At 35.7% G+C, this 20,971-nt stretch overlaps 2 protein-coding genes across 3 annotated transcripts in view; one reads left to right on the top strand and one right to left on the bottom strand.

Annotated features, from left to right (window-relative positions):
- Nucleotides 1-423: 423 nt before the first annotated feature.
- tm2d1 (TM2 domain containing 1) lies at nucleotides 424-15,688 on the bottom strand. Of its 2 annotated transcripts, XM_056448167.1 has the most exons (7): nucleotides 15,546-15,688; nucleotides 14,883-14,957; nucleotides 11,460-11,568; nucleotides 11,288-11,379; nucleotides 6,836-6,909; nucleotides 4,096-4,215; nucleotides 754-843 (listed from the first exon to the last, which is right to left on the bottom strand). In XM_056448167.1, the coding sequence occupies exons 1-6, from the start codon at nucleotides 15,676-15,678 to the stop codon at nucleotides 4,105-4,107; spliced, it is 594 nt and encodes a 197-aa protein (XP_056304142.1). In that variant the 5' UTR covers nucleotides 15,679-15,688; the 3' UTR covers nucleotides 754-843; nucleotides 4,096-4,104. The 2 variants fall into 2 exon arrangements, with proteins under 2 accessions (XP_056304141.1, XP_056304142.1); XM_056448166.1 differs by lacking the exon at nucleotides 4,096-4,215 and having other exon boundaries at nucleotides 424-843.
- Nucleotides 15,689-15,718: 30 nt separating this feature from the next.
- The window catches only part of patj (PATJ crumbs cell polarity complex component), a 181,196-nt gene continuing 175,943 nt past the window's right edge, over nucleotides 15,719-20,971 (top strand). Inside the window, 4 exon segments of the mRNA XM_056447343.1 lie at nucleotides 15,719-15,747; nucleotides 16,277-16,430; nucleotides 18,578-18,632; nucleotides 18,725-18,903. Coding sequence (XP_056303318.1) covers nucleotides 18,611-18,632; nucleotides 18,725-18,903 — 201 coding nt within the window. The 5' untranslated portion in view covers nucleotides 15,719-15,747; nucleotides 16,277-16,430; nucleotides 18,578-18,610.

Genomic DNA, 20,971 nt, shown 5'->3' with positions numbered 1-20,971 from the left:
TTGGTGGTCAACAAACACACTGGAATCTCAGCGAATACTTGCTTTTACAGACATAAGAAATATATCCACATAAAGCTTGAAATCTCTACTTCTATATGAACCAAGTACACTTGATAACAAAAGTTTTCTAGTTTTGTAATATGTATGAAACGAACGCAAGGCACAGTCAGTCCTGTCAAACAGGCTGGATATTCCAGTATTGCACAGAAGTCTAATTCACATCTTTGGAAGGTAACATAGCTATTGTTTTGTTATGGCCAATAAAAACATGATTGCCGACACAGCAAATTAACTTCCAAGATCAGGCTATTGAGTCCAACAACAAAAATCATTCATCGCTTATATTTGCCAGTACCAGTATGGAGACCCAAGAGTAGTGCATTTTTGCTAACATTGCAGAATACAAAACTTTTCAACAGAAAATGATATTAAAACTTTATTTACAATATTTTAAATAACATCAAACCATCCAACATTGTAAAGTGAGGACAGGAAGGAAAAGAAACAAAAGATAAATAACATTTCAGCAGCATGACTCCAAGGAAGAGATGATTGGTTGAGAGATGGAGGGAGATTGATGGAGGATGTGAGCGGCACAGTAGAAAAAAAACAGCTACACAAAGATCTGAGAAACTTGGAGCAGCGAGACCAACACTAGCTCAGCACATACATGAGCTATATTTGCAAACTTCACATAAGGACTAGTCTTTCCCAAAGAGTAGTTTGCCATGTCCATGTGTCTTTGTGTTTGGAAACAGCAAAGGCGTATCCAAAGAAAAGATGTGATTTACATAACACGATCCTGTGCATTTGGTGGGTCATCTCATTGGGATCCACCTGAAACTGCAGAATGGAAAGAGTTAGTTCTCTTTGGGAGCAGGTCCAGGATAACACAAGCAGAAGATAAATCAGTCTCTTCCCACACTGGAGAAGACACATGTGGCAGGGAACATTTCCAATGCTGAAAATGGATCAGTGTCATTTTTCCTATACGAGGAAGAACATCATTCAGGCTTCTGGACTCATTCCAGGGCTGATGTAAACATGGGAAACCTATTTATAAGGTTGAAACAGAAAAAGGGATTAAGCTGTTAGTTCTAGGACATTTATCTGAGGTTTTCATGCCCTGTACACTGTCAGAAAATTGTGGAAAAATTCTAAGGGGGTAACTCATCACAAGGGCATCGTCCTTAAAGGGATAACGTTGTACCTTATTTACCCTTTTAAAGTTCATGGTAGTACCTTAGGGATCCACATTACTGCTAAAACATACTGCATTATCATATGAGCCAAACAGAACACTGTCTAAATCTAGGTGCAGATCATCAAAATCATGGGTTGTTTGGTTTCGATCAGCGTTTTTCAATCCTGGTCCTCGTGCACTATCATTTGTTTTAATTCGACTACAAGTGCCCTCCAAAGTGGACTCCACAGGATATTCCAAAGTTGTGTAGGCACCTGTTGTATTCATTCCGGTCTTATAACTATTCTTCCAGCTTCTTCTTCCACTCTGGGAGTCTATGGCAGCCTTATGAACCATGTGCGGCATTTGCGCAAACTTTGCCACACTAATTCAACCACAACAAATTTGGACTCTCTAACTCAAACTCTCAACCGCCACCACTTTTCCAATTTTTCACTTATGTTTATCAATATAACTTTTGAACCGAATGGGCTACGATTAAAATTTTCTGATTCCTTGGCTCAAGCCGTTTCAAACGCACCCTATGACGTCATGAAAATGTTTTCGCTAGTTCAAATTTTTGCGCAAAACCTATTTAAATTAACTTGTCCTAGGTCGTTTGTCAGATTTTTCATCAAAATTGAATCACATGATCTACAGACCATGCTGACCAAAGGTTATGGAATTCAAGTTGATCAGACAAACCGTTTTTGATTAACTTGCTAACAAATCTTAACGTAGAGCTTGTGAAAACTGACTTAGTGTTATCTACGTAACACATTGACGTATTCACACCAAACTTGGCGTGTTATCACAAACATGGTCTCAAGTGAGCTGCAGCATTTTGGCGCACTGCCCCCTAGTGGTCCGGAGATACAAAAAAAAAATAGCTTTGCTTATAACTTCTCAACCCTCCAAATTTGAGCCAGGCCATTTTGAATCATGTCAAAAATTGCCATATTATACAGACGCATTAATGAACTGTTATGAAAGTCGGTATGTGTCTTCGAGGACTGTGCCCTAAAGCTGCTCAAAGTTGTGTTGCAGTGCCATTTTTTGGTCAAACGTTATAACGACATTTCTAAAAATGCTAATAACTTTTGATTAGTTTTGCCTATTGTTATGATACTTATCTTTATAGATTCCTTGTGTTGTCCTGTGTATATCGATACCACTTATGCCTTAATTAACCAGCCACCTAGGCTTAAGTTTAAAAAATACTTTTAGAATTCCTCCTACATCGTTTAGCTGATTTGCAACAAATTTGACTCAGATCATCTTCAGACCATGCTGACAAATAGTTATGGAATTTGTGTTGATAGGTGTAACGGTTTTTGTTTACTGCACCACCACATGTGATGACATGATGCCAGGCTACATCTGAGGCTGTATCTCTGTGATAGTTAAAAATTACACCAAATTTTAGCTCCGTCATTGTCGCCACACCATAAAAATTTGATGACAGCACCACCTATGGGTCAAGAGTTATCAGACATATATTAGCCATTAATAATGAAACGTACAAATTTGGTAATAACTTGAGTCTGCATATGCTTATTTTTATGAGTTCCAGTTGCTCTGTAACTTGTTGCTGTGCTTGTTTATGATATGGCTGCTGGGCCCTGATAATTGCTGCTTGCATTTATTTGTAATGATTTACAGAGGAACTTTTTGTCACACTTCAAGCTTCTCTAGTTAGAAGACGCTGCAGGCAATGCTGTTGTACAAAGAGAGGGCAATGAAGAAGATGGGACTGGGGAACAATGCACACTGTGCAAGGACCACAGTTCATGCATGGAGCTCTTCTAACAAGTTTGTAAGAGAGACATGCAAAATATGCAGATAGGCGAGGATTGAGAAACACTGGTCTAAAGTATCTCTACATCTGCACGAGGTCATCTATATCTGGGGTTCTTTACATATCTACCTTGGGATCTCTGCTAAATTTTGTGTTTGTATTGGAGCAAGACTCTGCAGTGCTATGGATCTCCAGGATTGGATTTGGCCATTTCTGCACTAGATCTAATACTGCATCAACTATTCTGGATAAGGCTGCAAGGAAATGTGAAGAATTACTAATTGCTATTGGTGGTGATGTGAACCTTTAAAGTCAAACATAGTATTGCATTTTTTTAGTGAGTTCTTCACTGCACTTTTCAGAAGACTTGAAACTGTCTTAGTGACTTTTGGGTGAAAGTGAGAGACTGAGTAGAAAAGGGAGGCAGAGGAACAAGGAAATGTGGCTAAGTGAATCAGAGATGGAGACCTCATCTCTTCAGCAGCTTATGCTGGAACAATGTAAACACAGGAGAGTAAGTAATGGTCTCCACATGGGTCCCATTCTGCATAACACCCCTCATCACCACTATTACCACTGCAGCCGCTAATGTTAACCAGAGAGTGGAACTTGCAGGAAACAGAAACTGATAGGGGACAGACACAGATATGAGGAATCGTCTAGAATGTGTTTTTTATTGATATGGGGGATGTCTAAGTGTGTGTGGGGGGGGTACCAGGACAAAATTCAACAGATGCAGCCCTGGTGCCAGCCATAATAAGTGCAATCTCACGACTCCGTCGTGTTTTCCCAATGTCCTCTCGGCACGTCTGACATTTAATCACTCTCTCTCCCCAGAGCAGAGAGCCCCTTTTGGGGAACAAGAGAGTGAGGGGCTTAGAGCACAGCTGAAGGTGCCCTTGGTTCGCCAGTTTGCTTTGATACCCCAGGAGGTCACTGAAGATGACCACTGACCTTGACTCGGTGCATTATCAGGAAGTCTTTGAAAATCTTCCCAAATATGCTGCTTACTTTTACCCATAAGTCCTATTTTATCACTGTTGCTTGTATAGTATAACAAGGTCCTTTCCAGCCATGTAAAAAGTTTTCACAGTTTTGAGAAATCAATCCTCACCATGTGTCTTCATGGAGAAGGCTGCATTCTTCTGTAGGTCTCGTTTGTTATCGAGAGACGGGTGAGGCGTGCCCCGTAGTAGTCCACAATGTAATCCGACCCATCTGATGGACCCACGATCTATGCCAGAGCAAACAGAACGAGTCTTGAATGTCAGAGCAGCGTAGGGAGACCTACATAACAATGTAATCTTTCACCAGACAATTACATGATTCCACATTACACAATGATGAATACCAGGTGGGCTGGTGGGGTCTATCGTCCTCCTCAGATGGCTCATGCTCGTACAATTGAATTATAAGACAGTAATGCCGAATTGGAAGCAATTTAAGTTTAACCCCAGGCAATGCTGTAATTGAGGTTGCTTATGGAGTCCTGGTGAGGAGGAGTGTCCCGAAGGACAGTCCCCAGATCAGAGCTTCAGCAATGAGCCTAGAGCCCAAACTGGGGCCCGTGCCAGTTCTGAGATCAGCTACTATCCAAGCAACATGCTTGGACTCACGCACAAAGACAGCGTAATGGCTTCCTGCAGGCGTGCGTGCCCAACACCTGGCCCTGCCGGCTCCGCTCCGCACCGCTTAGGGACGCGATGATAATGAGAACACACATCTGGTGGAGGGAGAAAGGCACCCACCAAACACAGACACTGTGTTACACCATATCGAGATTAGCGCTCGTCTGGCAGTGGCCCAATACAAGCTATTTCCTCTCGCAATACTATCGGCCGAGAGTTGTCCAGATTGGTATTGTGGTCAAGTTTCTTGAACACACATGTATACGTTTTCTCATACCATTAACTCTCAATCCATCCAACTTCATTCTCAACGCTAAAGTTTTGCGGCGCCATTTATCTTGCATCATTACTTTCAAAAGGCCAAAACGTGGCGCGACTAGCAGGAGGGAATATCGATGAATATAAATAACAGTAATATGTCCCAGGTGTTTATTCATTAGTTCTCAAAAGACACATTCCTAGGTGAGATGGCTCTTAGTGAAGGTAGTTTTCTGAGCAAAATATGGGGTTTTAAAGAGGAGTGACGTGTGCAAATGGGGTCCCAAGGGAAGTGGATACTCCTTATCAAAAGTGTCACAATTTAAAAACGACGAGGCCTGACAGTAGACAGCTAATTGAGAATGTTAGCGCGTGACAGCTTTGGCTGCCAGAGGCACTTCTTAAAAGCATGGCTCTCCCAGGGCCTTCAATAAGACATTAAGAGAACAATAAACACTGCAGTGGCCCTGTTAATCAAAGCCGCCATGGCTGTTTTAAAAAATAAAGGCTTGCTTTATTTATCCACTGCGGCTAGGAAAGAGCGAGTATTTCCGAGGAGGAACACAAAACAACCGAAGGAGTGTTGATTAACTGGCAAGAGGATAAAATTGTCAATGAATGGACAGGTATTGTTTTGAGGCAGAGCTGTGCAAGCAACTACGAATCAACAGACCATGTAAAAGGATTTCAGGTGAAATATTTATGGAAGTCATTATATTTTGAAAGAGATTGAAAGGCCAGCACTCTTAGGAGTATAAAAGCTGCATATTCTTGTGATGGCCGACAAATAAGGTATCATAACATGTTGTCCTGTCCTGATCTCTTCCAACATGCTGAAACTTGTCGGAAAACATCAGGTCATTGTTTCCCTAGCGTTTAGTAGCACAGACACATCTGAACAAATCGCACACACAAAAAAAAAGTTTATTTTCACTAGCAGCGGGGGACGAAAAGATTTCCAACATATGACGCAGCAGCCTGAGGAATTCTAAAGTACGTGTAATAATTATTCCTGGAGCCATCCTTCAACAGGCATAGAAGCGTGCCATAAATATCTGTCATCAGTGCTGTGTGGAAGTGGTGGCAGTGAGCAAACGTCTCATGTATAGCTTCATTCAGGCCTGTGAGGCCTAATGAGAGTGGAGAGGGTGAGGTTAGGCCTAACAAGATGACAAATGGAGCGGCTTTTTTCTCTTGTCAGGTGTAGGGGGCCTTTAATAGGGGTTAGGGGAGTCCTGGGGGAGCGTGCGACTCGGGACAGGAGGAGGAGGAGGCAAAAACAAACCACGCTCTCATTAGCTCCTTTCACAGTGCTGAAGCCACCGGAGGAGAGACACAGGTGCCAGTGAATACAAACACAAGCATTCAAGTACAAGTCAGTGCTGAGTCTCCGTTTCTGCAGCTCATTTAAGGGCTTGTGGGTAAAGCGCCTCCTCTGTTTAAGGCTCTAATATGCCAAATTGTAGTCAGTATTAATTTAGTGCATGCTTTAATCCAAAGTGACTAAGTAAAGGTCTTGATCATTGGTCATAGATCACAGATCACCCCATTTTGGCATTTGTGAAATTTATTTTATGAGTGCGTTCAATGCAGCATCATTAAAATCATAACATTAATGAGAAGTACTTTAGTAAATTCAAATTAATTTATCCCAAAAACTCAGTACTAATCAAATCTAAAATAAGAAAAGCAATTAATATATAAAATCGACTTACTTCTAGACAGTTTTGTAAGGACCAACTAGATCTAATGCAATATTTCCACATTAAATATTTTTCTCCCCTCAGTGAAAGCAAAATACGGAGTGAAGAACAATAACACAGCCAAAAACCCTGCTAACTTAAATTAGGCATAATTAAGCAAAATGACATAATACAAAAAAAATGTATCAACCTTTGAGAAAAACAAATGTAGAAGGAAATGCATACATCAATAAATGGGTCAAGAACCTGGAAATTAACATCTCACCTGCATGGATATCAACATGAAGTCCACTAAGCTTCCAATTCCACAGAACCCCACAGTGCAGAATTTCAGCAGGCCTGAGAACAAACAAAGAGCGATCCACACGTTAACCGAGAACATACTACAATGCCTTCCATCATAACCAAATCGGTGTCCAAAAACACCTTCTCTCAAGCCTCTGTAAGACCACAAAGAAAAACAATTTCTGAGGGAAAAGCTATTCAACACGCACCTAAGGAAGCATTTCTTTTCATACTTGCATTAGTGCAAAGAGTAGTAGCTTTCAAATGCTGAAAGGTCAAATTATTATAATCATCTAGTTCATAGAACAATATTTGGGTTTAAGTATTTGTGAAGAATTCAGAACAAAACTGAATTATGTTGATTCAAAAAAAGAATTCAATATTTCTTTGTGCAATCCCTCAAGTTCAGGGGTGTCCAAACTTGGTCCTGGGCCGGTGTCCTGCAGATTTTAGCTCCAACTTGGCTCAACACACCTGCACGGATGTTTCTAGAAAGTCTAGTAAGAGCTTGATTAGCTAGCCCAGGTTTCTCTGATTGGGGTTAGAACTAAACTTTGCAGGACACCGGCCCTCCAGGACTGAGCTCGAACACTCCTACTCTAGTTATACTCAACCCAGTTTAAATGGCACTAATTATGGTACCAATGTAACCCCTCTGGTTCTACTCATCTCAAAGCAGGTATCAAATCGGTGACTGGGTGTGCTAATGCTAATGATTTCTAGTGGCCAGAGGTGTGAGGTTTAGTTGCACAGCTCCTACTAGTTGGCCTCTGTAGCGTTTAAAGTTTGATAGATTCTGGAAATGTGTGGATGTTTTAGAAAGTACACCACTCTACAGCAAAATTATGACAAATTATGTTATTTCTAAAAAAAAAAAAAAAAGAAATCGATGTAATAATATGTCTTTGTGCAATCCCTCTAGTTTAACTCAACCCACTTTAAATGGCACCAATTGGGGTCATTGGTACCAGTGTAACCCCTCAGGTTCTACTTATCTCAAAGCAGGTATCAAATCGGTGACTGGGAGGCGGCATGCTAACAAGAATGCTAAAGATTTTTAGTGTGCTTCTTGTGGTCAGAGGTGTGAGGTTTACTTGCACAGCTCTTACTAGTTGGCATTTACTAGTAAATGTCTGGATGCTTCATAAACCACTGCTCAGGTATTTCAAACCTTTATTTTACTAAAGACAAAACAAGAAACTCTTTACCTGAAATCCAAGAAATAACACAGGACTATTGGAGTACACCTGAACTGGAAGCTGCTGAGACTTATTTCATTTTGATGTACTTCCATCTGAAATGGGTAGGGGATGGGGCTTTCTTTTTGGCCATCATTCCCTTGTAGCAAACTAACGGTAAATGGGGCATGGTTAAGAATATCGTAGCTCAATCGTCAACAGAAAAGGACCGCCACTCCAAATGCAGAAGCAAATAGTCAGACTTTGATTGAAGATTACCAAACCAAACTTTTTTCCCCAATAGATTATCTCGCAGATTATTTGTTCACCTTAAGCAGGGGTGTCCAAACTCTGTCCTAACAGCCGATGTCCTGCATATTTTAGTTCCAACCCCAATTAAACACACCTGAACCAGCTAAATCAAGCTCTTTCTAGGTATACTAGAAACTTGCAGGCAGGTGTGTTGAAGGAAGTTGGAGCTAAACTATGCAGGACACCAGCCCTCCAGGACAGAGTTTGGACACCCCAGATCTAAAGAATAAGAATGTGTGCTAGCAAAATAAACTTTGACTTTAAGTTAACAATATATCATCTATAATGATATTCTTAAGCAAAATTATATTGTATACATTATTGTATACATTGTTGACATTATTTCCACAAACAAACAATTTTGGGTTACATTTAAGTAGGCTTGCTTTAGATGTCCATTAAGCCATTTGAAACCCACCATCAGGAGCCCATGAGATCTGCAGTCAATTAAAAAACCCCTTCCATCCCACGATTCAAACATAATTGCTGCTAATCATTGCTAATATTACTCATAATTGGTCATTGAGGGGTTTAGGCATGTTGATTCCAGGAAGGATATCAAAAAAGCCACCTGCAGAATGTCTTCTGAACAAATCCAGGCCTTCTTTTGAGCCACACCTGGTCTGGACTGACCCCAGAGCTGCTGGGCCATTACACTCTAAATGAACAAGTCTATACAACTGACTCCAGCGCGGTGTGAGCCTGCCTTTCACAAACTCCAGCGCTCCTCGCACAAAGAAGCCGGGAACAAGGGGGACCTTCAAACGCCCAGGCCCTTTTGTCCTAGCGCAGGTGCTTAATTGATCAGGAAGTCCTTAAAACATGGAGAGAGGCAGAAAGACGGAGCTTCCCGCTGTATTCCACCTAACCTTGGGATTTAGATGTACGACTTGAACTCATCTGCATGCGATGACAATAATTGCACCATGGGATAGAAGAACACCATGAGATCTGATGGTAAAGGAGAACTGTTTTTGTTAATTAGTTTTCGCATGCAGATTCGTTTTGTTAAAACAGCTGGTACCCAAAAAAAAGAGCAAGGTGCTCAAAAAAGGGTCACCTACGGGTTTCTCGCTTGTAGATCACGTGCTGTTTTTTTCTAAACAATCTTGTAAGGACTGATACTGTTGGCCTCATGTGAACAGCATGCACCTTTTCTTAAAAGCAATCCATATGCGTTTAATGACGTCAGTGGTGTGCTGGGATTCGTCTCAGGAGTTTGTTCAATTAAGCGTGGATGTGCTAGGGATGGTTAATATTGAAGCCAAAGGGGAAGGTCTAGAGTTTTTGTACTAGCAGAAAGGCCAAAAACATTAATCACCAGTCAAAATCTAAACTTTTTAGTCCTCATCTGGTGAAGAGACTCCACATAACATGTTAAAACACTTGTCTCCCTTTAAAAAAACTAGTTCTACTTACTAAAGGTAAGGTTATTGCTTACTAAAAACTGAATCTAGAATTTGTCAATTTTATCTTAAATATATTCCCTAATTTATTAAATAAGTATAGAAAAATGTTATTGAGTTGGCAACAATGGCGTAGTGGTTAGTGCATCAACACATGCACTCTTACAGCGACCCGAGTTTGATTCAAGGTCCTATGCAGACCTTCCCCTCTCTCTGCTCCCCACTTTCCGGTCAATACTCCCTACTGTCCTATCCATTAAAGGTGAAAACCCAGAAAAAATAATTATAAAAAAAAAATTTGATTGGGGAAACACGCTAGCCCAGTGGGTAGCACTGTCACGCTGTCACAAGAAGGTCACTGGTTTGAGCCTCGGTTGGTTCATGTTCTCCCTGTGTTCGCGTGGGTTTCCTCCAGGTGTTCCAGTTTCCCCCACAATCCAAAGACATGCGATATAGATGAATTGGGTAAGCTAAATTGTCCGTTGTGTATGTGTGTAAATGAGAGTGTATTGGTGATGAGTTGCAGCTGGAAGGGCATCCGCTGCATAAAATAGCAACATTTTCCATCAATCTTAGTAAACAATGTAACCACAGAAGAGTCCAGCTTTAAACTCTTTCTTGAATTTATTAAGCGAGATGCTAATGGTCTAAAATGATTTATGCTAAGCTAAATGTGCTCATGCCAGACCTGGAGATTGGATTTAAGATTTATTAAACAGTTTAACTATATAGGAGCTGAAAAATAACCGAGTGTTCCTTTACGCTTATAATACAGACTATCAACTATAACACTCAATACATTAACAGTTATTCACAAAATCTCCTTTTTTTCTTGATCGAACAATAAAAGTGCTTTCTTGCAATTTACAGAGGGCTATATGGTTTTGTAAACAGAAAATAGTCAAGTCTTAAGCATTAGTTTGGAAGATTATTTAAACTATATTTTGACTTTTTCCTCAAAAACCTTACAAAGGATGCACTGAGTTATATTTGCAACTCTGCAGCTCTCTAGATTTTGTAACCAGGATCTGCCATCAAAACAAAATCACATATTGATTGATCGATGCTCTAAAATCAAATCAGTCAAACTAACCATAATTTCTCAAAAACAATTATTAAAATAAAACACTCAAAAAGTCCATATAAATACAATGAAAACATCAGAATCTGTACAAGAAAATAAGTGTGCGATGCGTATTCACAGAACATCTGGCGAAAAGGTGTGTCCTTGGAAAAGAGGCCACAGATGATGTCAACAGCAGAACATCCAGGACTGATTCTGTCCATTTTAAAGGTCCCTTGTGTTGCAGTGCAGCACTAGCATGAGATATTGATAAGTAAATTGATGCCAGAAAAGGTGATTCCGGGCCACAGTACACACAAAAATGCAATGTTGGATTGAAGCCTAACCAAATTTAAGTTGGGTTTGCAAACCTTATGAATTTTGCTTTCTCATTTCCTGTCTTTAATGTCACTTTGCTTATAAAGAACTTTCATATAATGGCAAAAGACTAAGACTAAAGAATAATATCTTACCCAAGGCAGGGTATCCCAAGTAGAACCGATCTGCACCAATCCATCCCAGGAAGAGTGACAGTGCGACAGCTACTTTATACGAGTAACCACTCCTAATATTAAAGAAAACATCCATGTTAGTGCAAGAGATTATTTACAAATTATAATGACGTTATAATGAAGTTTGACTTACACATTTCGACATGGGATGGTTTTGTTGAAGCCGACCTCCTCACCACTGAACTTGAACTGTGTTCCATTTGACAGCCGACAGCTGATGTTTGGGGCAGGTAGGCATTCCACTGCAATGACAAGACAACATTTGATTCATGACTTCATATTTCATGCAGTGACGCATAACTAGTCATTGTTTGTCATTATAAACAAATATTTTTTTTATTATAATATTTTATTAATGATTAAATACACAAGTGTATGCATTATATACCTATATAAAATACAAAACACATCAATGTAAAGATTCTAAAACTGTATAATAAGTTACGTAATAGGGCTGCACGATATTGGAAAAATCGGATATTGTGATGTTTTATTTTTCTGCGATAAAAATAGTTTCAGAAGATGGTTTGAATAGCTCTACTTGTTTTTTTGGGAGTCTAACGGTATTCAGATACAGACATTGAATACTCACAATGCAAAAAAAAAATGCTTTTCTTTTTACTTTGCTTTGTCTTGTTTCAAATCCAAATATCAAAAAAAAAAAATCTTAGACCAACTAAAAATATTGTTTAGTTTTTACCGTCAGAAGAAATACGTGAAAATTAAAACGTTTTTTGCTTGTTTTAAGGAAGCGATCTGCCAGTGGAGTAGGTGAAATAATTTTGCTTTCAATTTAAAATGTATATATATGGGCTAGAAACAAGACAAAAATTCTAAGAAAGAAATGTTTTTTGCATAAATCATATAAATTCCATATAAATACAGTGATTAAATACAATTCTGTAGCTCCTGGTCAACTATAATTCAGACTGGACATTGCATTTCTTTGCGATGTGACTATTGTGGATGTGCACTTCACGATATAGATGCTGAAATGATAACAGTGTGCAGTCCTATTATGTAATTGCACTTAGTATATAATTATATAATATATTAATTATAAAATTTAAGTCCAAAATCTAACAATTATATGCACTCATTATTTTATAACATATTATATTATATTGTATATTTTGATTTCTGCAATTATTATTATAAAAATATTAGAAATGCATGGCATTTTTAAATGATTATATAAAGTAAAATGGACGATTTCATTATTATAACATTTATAATTAATTATAACAATGTACAAATATTAAAACGATGAAAAATAAGTCAAAATGCAGATTTAAAATTTTTTGGATTTTTATACTTTTTTAATTTATTACATTTTATGTTATTGTGATATATTATTTAATGATTGAATATAGACAGCATACAGTACACACAATTATTATGTACACGTATAGAAATATTTTATTCTAATTTTTTTAATGAATTCCTAAACATATAAATACAATATCATAATGACAAATTATAATGCATTACAAATTATGCATTAAAGATACTTTGAATAATAAAATGCAACAATATCAAAATGACAAAAGCTATATATATATATATATATATATATATATATATATATATATATATATATATATATATATATATATATATATATATATATACATACACACACACACACACACACACACAGTATAAGTCAGAATTATTAGCCCCCCCTGTTTATTTTTTTGCCCAATTTATGTTTAACGGAGAGAATAATTTTTTCAACACATTTCTAAACATAATAGTTTTAATAACTCATTTCTAATAACTAATTTATTTTATCTTTGCCATGATGACAGTAAATAATATTTGACTAGATATTTTTCAAAACACTTCTATACAGCTTAAAGTGACATTTAAAGGCTTAAATAGGTTAATTAGGTTAACTAGACAGGTTAGGGTAATTAGGCAAGTTATTGTATAATGATGGTTTGTTCTGTAGCCTATCGAAAAAATAAATAGCTTAAAGGGGCTAATAATATTGACCTTAAAATGGTTTTTAAAAAATTAAAAAACTGCTTTTATTCTGGCCGAAATAAAACAAATAAGACTTTCCCCAGAAGAAAAAATATTATCAGACATTCTGTGAAAATTTCCTTACTCTGGGGGCAAATAATTAATTCTGACTGTGTGTGTGTGTGTGTGTGTGTGTGTGTGTGTGTGTGTATGTATGTATGTATATATATAATATAAATAATATATATATATATATATATATATATATATATATATATATATATATATATACATATATATATATACATATATATATATATATATATATATATTACAGATATTATGAATTAAAAAAAATTCTAATAATAAATTACAATTAATGTAGCTGGTCCAAATATTATAATAATAATAAATTTTATTTATAGTGCGCTTTTCTCAGACCTAAAGCACTACAAGGCAAACAGGATCAAAGCAGAAAAATAAAAGAGTAAAACCACCACAATAAGACAAAATTTGAACAATAACCAGCCTATTGACCCTGAGCGCGACAGATGTCATTCTGGTTCAGCTACTCTAATTCATATGTTTTGGTCCTGTCCTTCCCTGCTCTCTTTTTGGAGGCAAATTTTCCTCTTGTTTTCAGCTGTTACCACTGTTGATATTCCACCTTGACCAATTATTGGTTTATTTGGGGTTCTCCCACCCGGCCACACTTTACCCTCTCATTTTGTAGACTTTTTTAAGCCTTCTTAACCCTTGTGGCTTTGCGATTAATTCTTCTGAACTGGAAGAGCCTTTATCCTCCTCCTCACACTTGTTAGATAAGAAATGTTCTTTATTTTATGAAATTAGATAAAATGAGGTACTCTCTTCACCGACCTAGCACTGTTTTTTCATTAAACTGTGGGAACCCCTTCGCAAACATTCAGATTGAGTCCCCACCCCCTACTCATAGCTTGGTACTGGATACTAGTTCTGGCCAGCACATTGTAGACCTGTATTTTCTGTATGCAATATTGCACTTGTGTTCTTTTTCTCTTTATTTAATTTATTTTTTGTTTTGTTTTGCTCAAAATACTCTTCAGTGTATTTGCTTATTGTTACATGTTTATGTTGTCCTTTTTGTATATTTTTGTAATGTGTTTTACATGTATAAATAAAACACACATATACACATTTATTTATTTATATGTATGTATATATATATATATATATATATATATATATATATATATATATATATATATATATATATATATATGTATGTATGTATGTATGTATGTATGTATGTATGTATGTATGTATGTATGTATGTATGTATGTATATATATATATATATATATATATATATATATATATATATATATATATATATAAACAATAAAATTGAATGAATAAATTGACAAAAATAATCAACCTAACTTAAAAGCAACAGTAAAAGTGAGTCTTGAGAAGTTTCTTAAAACAGTTCAAAGAAGCGAATAAAGAATTACACTATTTATATAATTATAATATCATAACGATACATTTTATAAATAGAAGTATACATATACTGTATGTGGATTATATATTACAAATAGAAACCCACCCCAAGCCACTCGGTCCTTGCAGGTTTCAGGTTCTTGAGTGGCATCATCTATCCTGGGTTCTTTACACAAATACTTGAGGTCTGTTAAGGTGGAATCATATCAGGCCCATAAACATTTCCTGCATTTAATTATATCTTGATGTTAAAACGGCTGCCATAACATAATTTATCAATATGTGGCCTTTTTTGGATTCTTAAAATCTATGGAAATTCAAAATGTAATACAGGAAATGCATTAGGACCAATGTTACTGTTTACATCCATCAAAACGGTCCATATTTATGATTCTACTTGCATCATAAAGTAAGATCAGTGAAGCTGAATTTCAATAGTGATTAATGAATGACCGACAAGATCATCAGCAGGATCTAATTCATTATTATGCATGATTACCACATGTAACATCAAATGTTATGATCTGTCATAAACAGACATCTGAATTATTAAAAACACGCTATGTTGGACGTATTTACTATACATTTGATCCCTCAACACACGTCTATATTACAAATCTACAACAACAAATACTTATGCTTGTGCATTAATAATTGAAAAACAATACCTAACATGCTAAATTAGCACAAACGTCAATTAGCGACAATGCAAGCTAGCAGGCTAATAATTCAACAACCCTGTCAGTTTTAGACATTTTGAAAGGATATTGTCCCAGATGCAGTTTATCACAGCTGTCCACATCAATCCCCAAACTCTGGATGACAGTCAGGCAGAAAGTGAATAAAAGCAGCAGTCTTGTTGTCGATCGAAAGCGCATCAGACTCCTCCAGCTATACGCCATGTTGAACTGTCACGTGACTGCCGGGGCTTTTAAAGAAACAGTGCACTAGATTCGCCGCACTTATAGCATGTAAGTCTCCCGTAATTCTCTCATTTAATGCATTTACTTGCGTGCATATGTTTAGTCAAGCCAGGTTATTTTGTTAGAGCATGTTTATAATCAAAACCTGATGTCAATTCAACTTTTCCGCGGTGTTTGATGCTTATAATCAACTTTATAACCGGCTAACTGCGCTAGCCTCTGTCACAGAATGGGAAAAACGAGGACGTTTGTGTTTGAGCCTTTTTTGCAGTGGGTAACTTTTTTACCTATATATTTCATTTTGAACAAAACACGTTTCGATTGATGAAACTATTATTTATCGTCTTATTTATGCTGTCAGGAAGTTTTTACTGAACTGATTTCAGTCTTTTATGGTTATGCACCTGTTTGATTGTGTTTGTGTACTTTATTTAATACGATTTTACATTAATAATGCTTTACTTTGACATTATAAATGTTTTTAGCGTTCGCTTACGTCACGACGTCTCTGTTATCTTGTGTTTTACCTTAAATAAAGTTGACGGAAACTGGAATGACGCGTACTTCCTGGTTTCAGGTGAGGCTCACGCAGGTGTAAACAGACAAAAACTGCGCTCAATCACGGCTGTAAACAACACTTCAGATGCTCAATTGTGTTTTATGAGGGATTCAGAGGCGACTGGGTGTTGTTTTCATCCTTAAGAGGAAGTGTATGGACATTAATATTGTAGGTAAGTAAAGTGAATATTCCCACTTTTGTTTTGGCTGCTCACGTGAACAGAAACTGCTACTTCCAATATGGAAGACCTTTTATAATGTGTTCTTCAAATTGTTATTTGACCTTAAAGGGATATTTTACCCAGAAATGAAATGTCTGTCATTATTTACTCCTCCTTGTTCCGAAGAAACTCAAACAAAGGAAGATATTAGGGATGCTGGGGTGGGGAAACAGCCATCGACTTCCATGTTTTTTTTTTTTTTTGTATATATATTTTTTGTAATGGATTCCAATGGCTGCTTTTTACATTTTGTTTTGTGTTCAACAGAAGAAAGATATTTAAAAAAAAAAGTTTAGAACCACTTGAATGTCAGTAAATGCTGTACTGTACAAGATTAATTCAAGATTCAAGTTTAATAAAATGCTTTGCACTTTTATCATATGAATACAAACATGAGATGTCAGCGTAAATGTAGTAAAACTAAGATTAATCATAATCTTTGATAGAAACATTGATGACATATCAGTTTTTACCAATTCAGGGTTTAAAATTATACAGAAACTGAAAAATGTTAACATGCTTTCTTAATTAATATGCATATTCATGTTTGTTATTGCTATTGATTCTAATGGCCACTATTACAAACATCTTTCAGAATATTTTGTTTTATGTTCCACTGAAGAAAGACATTTATCAAAGTTTAGAACCACTTGAGTGTAAGTAAATGGTGATGAAAATTTTAATTTTTGGTGAACTGTACATTTAAGATTAATAAAATGCTTTAGACTTTCTTTTATCATATGAGTGAGCCATTCCATGCAAATGTCAACCTTGCTATGAACCAAAATGAGGTTTTACACCAAAATATTGAAACTGTTTCTGTGGGGTTTTTTTCTGTTTGATTTTATTGTGGAAGCAATTATTTTACGTGCTTTAAAATACTCAAAAATATCCCTGTTAATGTTTTCAAATGGTTATATTTAATTGACCAAAATCACACAAGTGCCAATTTTACATCTGTCACATCCATAACAGAGACATGTCACATCTATAACAAATCTTTTTCCTCATAAATGCAAAAATTGTCAAATAAAATAAAATCAATCATTTTTGTTCTATATTGAGCCAACTCTTATCCTGTTGCTTAGCATTGTTTCTGAAGTTGTGCAGTTTAATTCACTGAATTTCTACAAAGTATTTGGTAGACCGTAAACTCGCAATTTTTTTTCGTCACATCCATAGCGCATGTTTATTTTCCTCCATTTAAAATATAAAAAATGTTTACAGATTGATATATTTCTGATCGTTTAACTCTGTGGTTAGTAGTTTTGGAAAACAGATGTTTTGATATAATGGTAACATATATTTCTTCGCGAATTTATGTTTGGAGATATTGCTGCAAATGTCACCTCTATAACGCCGAAATTGCTCGAAAATAAACATGTGATTTCAGCTTCAATTTAGTAAAAGTAAAATTTAATTTTTAGGGGGAAACATTGATGAAATGCCAGTTATTTCCAGTGCAGTGTTTTCATTATTACGGAAACTGAAAAATGTTAACATGCCATCTTAATGAATATACAGTATTTATACAGTATGCATATTATAGTTATTCTGTAAGTATATTTTTGGTTGTTCTTCTAATCTATTACTTTATTTATATCTACGTAGCAATTCAAAAACTTTTAAAGTAGCTTTATTTTAAGTGTATACATATTTTTGTACAATGAAACTGGTAATATGACAATAATAGTAGCAACAATTGAATTAATCTATTTGGTCTAGTTTATCCATCAACTTATATTAGCTAACAATATTACTACTACTACTAATAATAATAATAATAGTAATAGTAACTACATTTGTTTTGGTTTTTATTATTGATGTTGTTAATAATAATAGTAATAATTGTAAAATTAATATGTTATTATGTTTCAGAACTACAAATAAAATGTAAAATGAACAGAATTTTGTATTAGAAAACATGTTACATATTTATAATATTATTGACACTGCACTTGATAATATCATCAACCTTCATTTTTTAAAGCAAATTTGTAGCCGAATATTAGCATTTTGTTTTTGCTTGCTGTTGTTTTAATTTAAGCTCAAATTGCCATCAAAAAATTTCTTAAATCCATTTCCGTCCACTTTCACAGATCACCCTCTGCTGAATTGTCAAGAGGACAGCGATGTATGAGAATGTACCAACAGGTATCATAAAATGAAGTGGTTTTCTTTTCAACTAGTGTGATGTGTTTAATGGGTTATTGCATGGCTCATGTGTTGCTGGTGTGTGTTGTCAGTGTCTGCTTCGGAGCGGCAGCAGGTGCTCCAGGCTCTGGAAAGGCTGCAGTCAAAGCTGGTTCAAAGGGAAGAGTGGACTCACAGCGACAGACTCGGCACACTGAAAGAAGCCCTGCAGAGCCCTCTGTTCAGTCACATTCTCACCCTGCAGCACTCTGTCAAGCAGCTCAAAGACCAGGTGATGCTTAGACTACATCTTATAGACTGGTGTTGTCAAACGTATCAAGCTCGGTACTGAAACTTAAAAAAAAAAAAAAGTCAATTTCCTGCTCCCAACATTTGAGCGCTGTTGAGTGGGTATTTAAACACCGCTGATTGGCTATTGTGTTCACGTGCTCAAAAATGACTATGATTAGAGTGTTTGGACATTGGAACAAAAATGAATGTTTTTAACCTTTCAGCACTGAAATTCCAGTATTGGTACCATACTATCACAGACTAGTTACAGTTATAAAAACATTACGAGACCACTTGAAAATTCTCACTTTTTCTAGATTTAAAATTTATGAGCATGTGTTTGAGTAAAATTGATTTACGTTTTTTTTAAATATATTCTGTTTGGTAGTTTTGTCCTGGTTCAGGAATTTTCAACTTTGATACGATACAGAATATAACAGAAACAATAATAACAGAAACATACTATGTTTTCAGACTTTTACTCTAAAAATGACCAATGTTTTAACTTCAGAGGTGAAATCAATATTTGTTAAAATAACTCTGATTTCTAATCACAAGAAATGAAAACATTCAATATTCTACTGTCGATATTTTTATGTGAAATTTGTAAGTATATCAACAAATATTGACATTTTGCTCAAATCAATACCAAACAGTTCCAAACAGAATCATTCACTCAAAAATGACACTGATTCTATTATTTACTTACTCTCATGCTATTCTTGGTGTATCTCCATTTTTGTCTTAAAATAGTTATCTTAAAAATATCCTCAGTTTTCCCTGCTTTGTAATAGTAGTAAGTGGTACCTATAATGAGAATGATTTTTATGAAATTTGCATACTTATTTGTTAAATCTTTTATTGCTTTAAAATCAATCATTTATTTCTATAGCACTTTTAAAAATAACACCAGTTGTTGAGCAAAGTGCTTTACAGACCCAAAACTAAGTAACCAAACACCCCACAAAACATTTAGCAACCCATAACACTAAGAACGATTAAAATCTGCTAAATTTTCATATTAATTATTTGTATAATTAATGGCTGGATATTTCATCTTTTATTTTTGGTAACACTAATGTTACTTAATAGATTTACTAACATAAACAAACAATGAACAATACTTTTTATTACAGTAGTTGTTCATGTTAACATTAGTTAAGGAAAATGCAGTTGATCATTGTTAGTTCATGTTAACTCGTGGCGCATTAATGTTAACAAGCATAAGTTTTAGATTTTAATAATGCATTGATAAGTATTGAACTATGATTAATAAACACTTTACAAGTATTATTCATACTTAATGTTAGTAAATACATTAGCTAATGAAACCTTATTGTAAAGTGTGTACATGTTTTACATGTTTGTTTTCATTAACTTAATTTAAATTATCTGTCTTTATTAATCAATAAAAAAATTAATAAAAAATTAAAGACATTGATCTAAACATATTTTATGAACATGTTGATAATGTTGTTTCTGCCCAACCATAAAAAAAATCAACTTAATAATAATAATAATAATGATTATTATTATTATTATTAATATTATTGTTGTTATTATTATTACAATGGTTGTAAAACATATTTAAGGCCAGATAAAAAGCACAGCACATCTGTTTATGTTGCCAAATCAGGATAGAAATCAGGTCATATATTTATGCTTATTCATGCACTTAATTTTGCAGTGACCATGCATTTCCTAGCCACATTCTTCGCTGAAAGTCCCTTATTCCTATTTGTATTCCGTCTGAGTTTTTTATTGACACAAGAAACCTCTTTACAATAAACAATCCACACACCAAATTAAGATAATGGCAATAACGGAAGCTCGCCTTCATATTGTAAGTGCTGGGAAGGTCAGACGTGCGCCTATGAATGCGTCAGGTGAAAAACCTATCAAGTATGTCGAGCCGGAGTTTCTATCAAGCCTTAATATCTACTGTCTCGCTTTGAGTAAGTGCCTTGTCGGAGATGTATCGATGAAATAGGCTGGAAGCTGCTCTGTCAGCCCGGGCTAAATAAGCACAAGACTGATAAGTTCCTACAGTAAGAGTCTAAAGGTCATTA

Source organism: Danio aesculapii, chromosome 22, assembly GCF_903798145.1.
Source record: "Danio aesculapii chromosome 22, fDanAes4.1, whole genome shotgun sequence".
Taxonomy (NCBI): Eukaryota; Metazoa; Chordata; class Actinopteri; order Cypriniformes; family Danionidae; genus Danio; species Danio aesculapii.
Note: the sequence above shows the minus strand (reverse complement) of the source record. Positions and strands in the feature narration are given on the sequence as shown.

Bases quoted from the DNA above. Each gene is read 5' to 3' on its own strand.
- tm2d1 (XM_056448166.1), bottom strand. From the start codon at position 15,678: ATGGCGTATAGCTGGAGGAGTCTGATGCGCTTTCGATCGACAACAAGA. The intron at 14,958-15,545 runs AATATCCTTTCA...TAACAGACCTCA, and splicing joins TGATAAACTGCATCTGGGAC to AGTATTTGTGTAAAGAACCC. The intron at 11,569-14,882 runs GTGGGTTTCTAT...TTGTCATTGCAG, and splicing joins CAAGGACCGAGTGGCTTGGG to TGGAATGCCTACCTGCCCCA.